The sequence below is a fragment of the Hordeum vulgare genome, chromosome 3H (genome assembly GCF_904849725.1).
Source record: "Hordeum vulgare subsp. vulgare chromosome 3H, MorexV3_pseudomolecules_assembly, whole genome shotgun sequence".
Taxonomy (NCBI): domain Eukaryota; kingdom Viridiplantae; phylum Streptophyta; class Magnoliopsida; order Poales; family Poaceae; genus Hordeum; species Hordeum vulgare.
The window spans coordinates 539,140,115-539,148,608 of record NC_058520.1 but is presented as its reverse complement, the minus strand read 5'-3'; the positions used below and the strand labels follow the sequence as shown (position 1 = coordinate 539,148,608).

General features: G+C 42.7%; 2 protein-coding genes across 4 annotated transcripts; one reads left to right on the top strand and one right to left on the bottom strand.

Annotated features, from left to right (window-relative positions):
• The first annotated feature begins 511 nt into the window (after positions 1 to 511).
• LOC123444813 (protein EARLY RESPONSIVE TO DEHYDRATION 15-like) lies at positions 512 to 1,485 on the top strand. Of its 2 annotated transcripts, none has more exons than XM_045121664.1 (2): positions 512 to 940; positions 1,039 to 1,485. In XM_045121664.1, exons 1-2 carry the CDS (start codon positions 670 to 672, stop codon positions 1,230 to 1,232), a joined length of 465 nt encoding a protein of 154 aa, XP_044977599.1. In that variant the 5' UTR covers positions 512 to 669; the 3' UTR covers positions 1,233 to 1,485. The 2 variants fall into 2 exon arrangements, with proteins under 2 accessions (XP_044977599.1, XP_044977598.1); XM_045121663.1 differs by having other exon boundaries at positions 522 to 940; positions 1,036 to 1,485.
• On the bottom strand, positions 1,318 to 7,850 carry LOC123444812 (histone-lysine N-methyltransferase ASHR3-like). Of its 2 annotated transcripts, XM_045121661.1 has the most exons (9): positions 6,615 to 7,849; positions 5,459 to 6,412; positions 5,163 to 5,280; positions 4,957 to 5,056; positions 4,057 to 4,150; positions 3,653 to 3,731; positions 3,189 to 3,360; positions 2,978 to 3,058; positions 1,318 to 1,929 (listed from the first exon to the last, which is right to left on the bottom strand). In XM_045121661.1, the coding sequence occupies exons 2-9, from the start codon at positions 5,498 to 5,500 to the stop codon at positions 1,860 to 1,862; spliced, it is 756 nt and encodes a 251-aa protein (XP_044977596.1). In that variant the 5' UTR covers positions 5,501 to 6,412; positions 6,615 to 7,849; the 3' UTR covers positions 1,318 to 1,859. The 2 variants fall into 2 exon arrangements, with proteins under 2 accessions (XP_044977596.1, XP_044977595.1); XM_045121660.1 differs by having other exon boundaries at positions 5,163 to 6,412; positions 6,615 to 7,850.
• Positions 7,851 to 8,494: the final 644 nt, after the last annotated feature.

Here is an 8,494-nt window from a genome sequence, read left to right as displayed (position 1 = left end):
ATGGGTGAGCGGATAGAAAGAGGGGTGAGGCTAATTTGGCGCCGGGATGGCGTGCCAGATTTCCCATCTCGTGCCATCCCCCTCGCCCTCGCGTCGCACCCGCCCGTGCGACCTCACGCCGCTCAGCCTGGCTCGCGAGAAACTGTCGATCCGAACGTTTCCAGCGAGCCATGCTTTGAGAAGCGTGCGATGCAGACATAACAGTGAAACCAGGAAATCAAACAAGCATCTTCCTTCCTGTGCGGATCTGGTTAAGCTCGATGCGGGAACCAAACACGTCCTAAATATCTCATATACTCCCTTCGTAAATTAATATAAAAACGTTTAGATCATTACTTTGATACGGTATGGCGCACGGAAATAATGCGATCCTTGGGGTTGGGGACCAGCACGGCCGATAGGAAAACAGCGTGCCATACCCATCGCATCCCGTGGTAATAGCCACCGCAACGGATAAGAACGCCACAACGGATAAGACCGGCCAGCCAAGAGAAAAGATCCAAGAAGCGCACTATAATATCGTGATCACCCCACGCCGTACCTGTCTGTCACCGTCCATTCCCATCCCATCCCATCCCACTCCACCAGTCCACACCGCAGCAGCACTCCAGTGAGCTCGAAACCGAGAGGGCAAGAAGAGGAGGAACCGATACAGCACTACAGGCAACCATGGAGGTGGTGACCGGCAGCAACGGCGGGAGGCTGAACCCGTGGGCGGAGCCCTTCGTGCCGGGGAGCTGGTGCCGCCCCGCCCCCGTGGAGGCTGCGGCGTCGGCGGAGGTCGAGGACTTCTCCCCCGAGTGGTGGCGCCTCGTCGCCTCCTCGCCGTCCTTCCGCGACAGCTGGCTCCGCGACTACGGCGACATGGGTCTTCTGGACGCCGACGAGTGCCCGGACGACGGCGACGCCTTCTTCCCTCCTCCGGCGCTGCCGCGCAACGGTACGTGACCAGACCGGCCCAGATCTACTACTTCTCTGCACCCTTTTCTTCACGGTTGTTGGCCTTGTTGTTAAACCTGCCACCGTGGTTCTCAGCAGAGGGAGAGGGGAGGAAGGAAGAAGCCGCCGTCAAGAAGAGTGGGGGCGAGGTGGCGCCCTGGGGGATCGAGAAGTGGTGGCGGGCGCACGTCGCCTCGCCGCCGGAGGTCCCGAAGTACGCGGAGAAGGCGCCTGCTAAGGTCCTCGGCGGCGGCGGCAGGTTCAGCCCCCGCACCATCCAGCAGCCTCGCTAAGGGACCGGCGAATCTCGTCGCTCCGTGTCCATCCACCGAGATCTTGGCATAAATGAGGAAAATATACTAGAAAAAAATAGTAATCCTAGTTGTTCTGCGAGCTCTCCTGCTCCGGATAATCTTGTTGTGTCGTTGTAGTTTGAGTTTTCAGCCAAAGATCGGGCGAAGGTCAATTGCGCTGCGTATGTACAGTTGTCTGTAAATGGTGTAGTCTGTAATAAGATGCAGTGATACAATGGCTATTCAGTGCAAATGGTTCTCCATTTTTCGTCGCCTCATCTTTGGCGCTGTGATCTTTTAAACGTTGAAAGATGGATCATGAACCACAATGCTGCGTATACATTTCTGATGGAGAAAAGCAGAGATTCAACTTTGCAATCCAGAATGACTAAACTGAATTACTACACTACTTGTGATAAGAACTAGCTAAAGAGTGTTATACTACTACTGCTATATTCACACTTGTTACGGAGTAAAATCTGCACACTTGAAAGAAGAGTGGGTACGCTGCTCAATCAATCTTCGCTATACATTCCAGTTCCTTCTATGTACTTTTGCATTGAGCCACAGCTTCCCTCGGTTAGAGCTGCTATGTACCTCCTCTTGGACAGTCATTCTTTTTACCTATCACAGCTTCCCTCGGCAGTTTTCAGCACCACAGAAACATTCCGTCTGTGGACCAAAATGTTGTTCGAAGCTACAAGATGGACCAAAAACAAAAATAGAAAAAACTGAGATGATAGAGTACATCATAAAACATCTATCGTGAGGTAACTAGAGCATCTCTTCTGTGTATTTGCAACACTAATTTTCCAAGTGAAGCAATATATGGAGGGAAAAAAATTAGTGCTTCCGCAATGCTAAATATTTTACTCAGGTTCAGTGCTATATGTCAAAGATAAATCCAGAATCCAGGGCGGTTAATCTGTCTGTCATTTACCATTTCACACTAAACTATGCCTGAGTACGATCGTGATTATGTCTCAACCCTAAGCTTGTTTTCAACAAGTAATCAACCATTATTGTGTTAAGAAATACTCCCTCCGTCCTATAATATATCCTATAATATAAGAATGTTTTCGAAGCTGTTTTAGCTTCAAAAACGTTCTTATATTATGGGACGGAGGGAGTAAACAACAACAAAGCCTTTTGTCCCAAACAAGTTGGGGTAGACTATATTGTGTTACGAAATTCTGTAAAAAAGACAAGAACTTAAAACTATAATAACAATTATGACTTGATGCCTCTGGAGAATTAATATCAATATACAGTGGCGGTGCCACATGCAAATCGCCGATATGTTCTTATATTGCATCAGAATACTTTAAGTTTGAAAGATTTCAGGAAGGTTGAAAATTGACACCGTGGAGTATTGTATCTAGCATCACCACTGCTGACATATCCTTTCCAGGTAAACCTAGTATTATCACTAGGATTTTATTTTTATTTATCTATGGTGTCAGTTTGTATTGACTAATGTAAAGCCAGGAAAATGAAGTGCAAATTCTGAAACTGTGAAACATAAAATGGAACCCAGAATTTTCTTATTACAGTGCAGCACCAGAAAAGGCAAAATGATAGTATGATTTAGTCAGGATATCCAGCTAAGCATATGTACGCAAATTAACGTCATAAACGATTTGGTGGTTGTAGAATGCATATAAATTATACCAAACGTCAATGTGAGTAGTACATAACAGAAGAACGGTATATAAAGTGCTAGGCTGATTGAGTCTTTCATGTACCTGTAATTGTAGGTCAATGGCTCACCCACCTGTATACCCTGTAAAGAAAACACACCTAGCCTTGTCTTGCCATTAACTTGCCTGGCGAAAAACAACTCAGTTAAGCCACAAAAATCACTTTTAGAGAATAAACAAACAGTAAACCACTAAATCAACAAACCCACAGGTTAAAAAATTCCATACAGCAAGCTTCCGCAGATAAGACATTTACCAATTATCCAACTGACAGTTAGGTCTGCAGCTGTGGTTAAAAAAGCGACAATCATTTCCTCTGAATGTCGCATCTATTATAAAGTTGTTGTTGACTTTACACATGTAGAAATTTTGATCTCGACGCCGTTTCATGTCTTGAAGCCTCTCTTCAAATCTCGCGCCATCTATAACTGAAATGGGGCATTAAATAATTATAAAATAGTATATGATCTAAAAAATGAAGAGTATACCGAGGTGAGCACCAATCATTATTTTTTGTAGTATCTATTCTAGAAATGAAACTAGCTTTTGAATTTAACAGACATGAACTCAAGTTAACAGCAATATGTTCGGCACAATAGCAGAATAACGCAAACAAAATCATTAGGAAGGTAATCACAAGTCATATTCTCCTGTAGAAGTAGGGGTTTAAGCGAACTACAATCAGATTATTAAGAAAATCAAAGAATGAATCTCATATACCTTCTCCAACAAACTCTATCACAAAATCACCTTTCTCAATGGTTTCCAATGCTATGGCACCCCATCCACAATGTTCTGTCTACAGAAAAAATCCATCAGGGAGTTATTTGCCACACAAAAATCTCTTAATCATGTCTGTATTACCAAAGAAAGTTAATAACAAGATGCACACATAAAAGGAAACAAGAATATATTTATATTATTGGCACACCAGATTAAGTTTACGCATGAAGCCCCAAACAGAAAAATGAAATACTTTACAGAAACGGGAGAAGGAAGAGCAGTTATGAAATTAAAGAGGATGTCAACATTGTAAAAAACATTCTAAGTTGTGCAAGTTAAAACCTTCAATTACTATTTGCCTTCTCAAAACATGAACAAAAGAAGTCCAATGAATTCCTTACCTTAACAACCCCGATCTTTTTCTCTCTGCGAAATGGTCTGTTAGTGCATTTTTTTGAGCACTTGCAAGCCTGAGAGCAGCTAATGGACACCGACCTGTAGGAATTATCAAAACTTATAAATGCATTTATACCAAATGAACGCATGGAAGCATTTTATAGAATATAATTACTCTAAACTCTAACATACAGCATTACAGTATACATCGGAAAATAATTTGCTGTTCAATTGGAGTATAATAATCTGGAAAATCATTCTCTAATTATAAGCGCTTTAAATTCTGATGAGAATCAACTCTCTGCAAAATGGTCTGTTAGTGCACTTATTTGAGCACTTGCAAGCCTGAGAGCAGCTAATGGGCACAGACCTGTAGGAATTATCATAAATTTCTATCAAAAACTACAAATGCATTTATACAAAATGAACGCGTGGAAGCATTTTATAGAATATAATTACTCTAAACTCTAAGATACAGCATTACACTATACTCCCTCCTTCCCAAAATGTAAGGCACGCTTGACTTTGCACGGTCTTTGATGCACAACTTTGACCGTTAATACATATAAAAATATATGCATTGAATATAACTTGTAACGTCATATGTCTTGCAAAACAGTTTTTTTTCAAGTATATTTACACTAATTTAGTGGACATACAATAACTGAAAATCATAGTCAAAGTTTTACAATGAAGACCAGAAAAGTCAAAGCGTGCCTTATTTTTTGGGAAGGAGGGAGTACATGGGAAAATAGTTTGCTGTTCAATTGGAGTGTGATAATCTGGGAAATCATTCTCTAATTATAAGCGCTTTAAATTCTGATGAGAATCAACTCATAAAAACAATGATATACACAATAAGGATCCCCCACAAACATACACAAAGAAATTAAATTGGCTTGTACCTGCACGAGCATCTTATTTGACAGGTCAGAGGAGGGTCACAATCGCTGCATTTAGCTTCAATGGGATCACCATCACATTTCTTCTTGACGAAATATACATCTTAGCTCATTGAGGAAATGAAAGATTCCAAAGTTGAAAGATAAAAATGAAAAAATATAAAAGGGAAGCTGGTCACTAGTTTAAATTGCAATCAAATAAAGGATACTATGCTTCAAATGTACATATGGAGGTGGTTTTGTCACACTTTCCAACTCCTCTTTCTTAATAGAATCAATATTGAACTCTTGATCAATGTACGGGAGAGGTAATCGCCGGAAGGCTTCCTGTAAATGAATCAATCTCAACAATGAACACAGATCAAAGAAAAACTGTAAGAACAAAACCATTAATAGTGCATCCACAGCACATTTTTACAAAGGCAATACGACAGAGAAACAAAATTGGATAAGTTATGTGTGTTCAACAATACAGAGTCAAATGTGAAGTGGAACTATTAACCACCTCAATGTCATATGCAGGACCTGCACCCTGTAAGAAGCACATATCACACCGTCAGCAACATTAACAACAACAGAAATAATCAAAGCCTATAGAAAGAAAGAGATCAAATAAAATCCACTCAACCATATTAAAGCAAATGATATGGAACAAATTGTTGAATATTTTTTCTTTTAATGATTTAAGGAAACGTAGTCAACAAAGAGAATAATTTGGAATGCATATTCGAGGATGCCGTTTGCAGACCAACCTATCCAAAGAGGCCCTCCGTTGTCGATACACTAATAGAAGTTAAAAATTCAAAGAGAGTGCAAAACTGGTGATACGAAGTAAGAACATATGCTTGATATGGTAAAAGACTGTTGGTACGTGAGCATATAAGGTTATTGCTTCCCGCAACCTGCTCAACAGTCTGTATTTCAAATTGGGAATCGTGGGGCTGCGGGTTATGGTAAGGAAAACGGATAATTCAAATTTGCATCCCTGTGCATCACTACACTTAAGGCTTTATAATACTCCCTCATCAGACAATATTGAACAATCATATCAACCCGATACTAAATAAGCTGACCATGTTTTTATTGTAATTCTCAGCTCTTGTCTATTAGAAAGCTGTAAACACTCAGTCGCTATTATCTAGGATACACTGCCATGATGCCAGTTAAAAACCCTACTATCCACTCTGCTATATTTTTGTAGGCACTGAAGATACAGTTTATGTAAGAAACTGACAGAGAAGCACAAAATAGGGTGGATGAAGCATAGCATCAACCAATAGGGTGGATGAAGCATAGCATCAACCTCACTCGTTGATGGCCAAATACTCCAACTTATCACTATCTTTGAAGGATCAACAGACTCCGCCGTTATGTTTTCATCCAGCTTACATTGTGTACATTCAGGCACTACATGTTTCAGCCGGTGCCAGGTTGTTCTCCTTTTGCAGTAAAAACATATCTGAACAGTTAACAAAAATATGAGGGGATGAATCGTCATAAATTATTGAAACAAACAAAGACTTCAACGAAACTAAATAGGTAATTATTTCTCATTGGATGCACAAATAAGCATTTATATCTATAGCAAATCACTGTTTGCAATCTTGGAAAAAATGATAACAGTTTTTTTTTAGATCTGTAGCTTTGTTTCAGCAACTTACATGTCGAGGGCAGCTTCCATCACTTTTTTCAGAACAAACCTTATGCAAGGTTACTTCACAGTGATGACCTGAACATCGCGTCCTTTCATCAGGTAGGATGTTCTTCGAGCAAATCAGGCACTCAACCTGAATCCAAATGATTTTAAAGGTTCCTTCTTTTAGAGAATCAAAAGTAGGGAATCACACTCACACTACCTTATGTAACATCCGGAGTACACATCAAAATACTGTGAATAGAATCACTTGATATTGGTATCCTATATTCAGAAGCTTTAAAGTGGATCAGAATCCTATGGCAACTGTTACTTAGCATCATTGCTTCATTTCTTGACCAAGCTTTCACCTATTATTTTAATAACTAGTAAGAGTCTGACTGTGTTTCTATGGCGAAGAGTCCATAACCCTGATCATCTTGATGTCCATTATAACAAGATTTGTAGCATATTCCAGGATTGTTGTTCCCTTATTTATCAGCAACCAGAGCTACAGATAATGAACACAAGCAACGGCGCAACACTTGTGTTTATGAACTCTCAATATTACAGCCTTCTTCTGCTAGCTCTATCAGAGTTGAGTGATCACATATGCAGCAACTTTTTATACAGGTTCTCAAATCATGTTTGTCCAAAGAAAATTCCAGGAACATATACTTAAGAGTTCTCATGGAAGGCATCCATATTCTATAAAAAGATCTAACACCCATCTCCTACCTTAACTGAACAGACACATGGTTCCTCATGTGCACTCTAGCTTCTTTTTCTTGCATAGAGCTAAATTCTTCCATATGTGCTCTGCATAGATAACTTGACATGCCACTATCCGTCCAGTTCATATGGTTTATATGTTATAGAACACAATTTAACATTTTGCATCATGTTTCTGAAGTACTCCATGTTCTTTACTTGTGAGCAACTATAGAAACACAGTGTGTGCCCTCAGTCCAGTTGTCCTATAAAATGAATAAACACCTCACATTTTCTAGTGCGGTGATGTCCTATTCAGGTATAACCCTTATTGCACCTATTTGCACATCTTTGTCACAGCTCTTGTTTTCTCTGCAATTTCTGTGGTGAATTGGTGATATCCAAATCCATGTAGTGTATCGCAGTGTGGAGTACTAATAACCGCATTGAGACTCGTTGTTCTTTGTTCCAGACCATGTTCCCTCTTCGGTCTCTATCCCGAGTTCCTTCCGCCAGACAATCGCCCCCCAATTATCAGTTCGTCCCGTTTCTACAAACCTAACATTTCAGCAGTCAAGGTCCTGCTTGACACAAGCTGGCAACTGAATTGCAGGCCTGGCAGTGGTACCGGCACGTACCTTCCTCGGCGCGCCTTTCTGGAGGAAAGGGAGGACGCACTCCTCCTCCGGGGCGCCCGACGCGGCCTTGGCTGCCCCCCACTCCTCCGCGCATGCCTGTACTGCCCGCCGCAGAGGCGCCGCGGGGGACCTGCGCCGTATCCTCGACGACGACGGCGACTCCGAGGGGAGGCCGCGGACGCGGGTCCGTACGCTGATGCGCACCGACCGTCGGGGGTTCGTTCCTCCTGGGGACGGTGGCGGGGGAGAGCAGGCGGGCTGGTGGGGCGCCTGCGGGCCGAGGCGGCGGGTGGAGCGGCGGACGGGCTGAGCGGCCGTTGCCGGGCGGGGAGGCCCCGCCATTGGTGGTGACACGGCGATCGGACGGGGTAGGCTTAGGGTTTCCGTGCACACGCGGCGCGGGGCTGGGGGGATTTGGGGAGGTTGCGGGGCGGAGGGGAGCGGAGCGGAGGAGCGGGGGAGGGCGGGAAGAAGAAGAGGAGGAAGTGCGGGTGCGGTTTGGGCAGTTCCTTTCTTTTCTTTTAGTGGCGGAGGTGGGGTCGTGCGGGGTGGTGGTGTG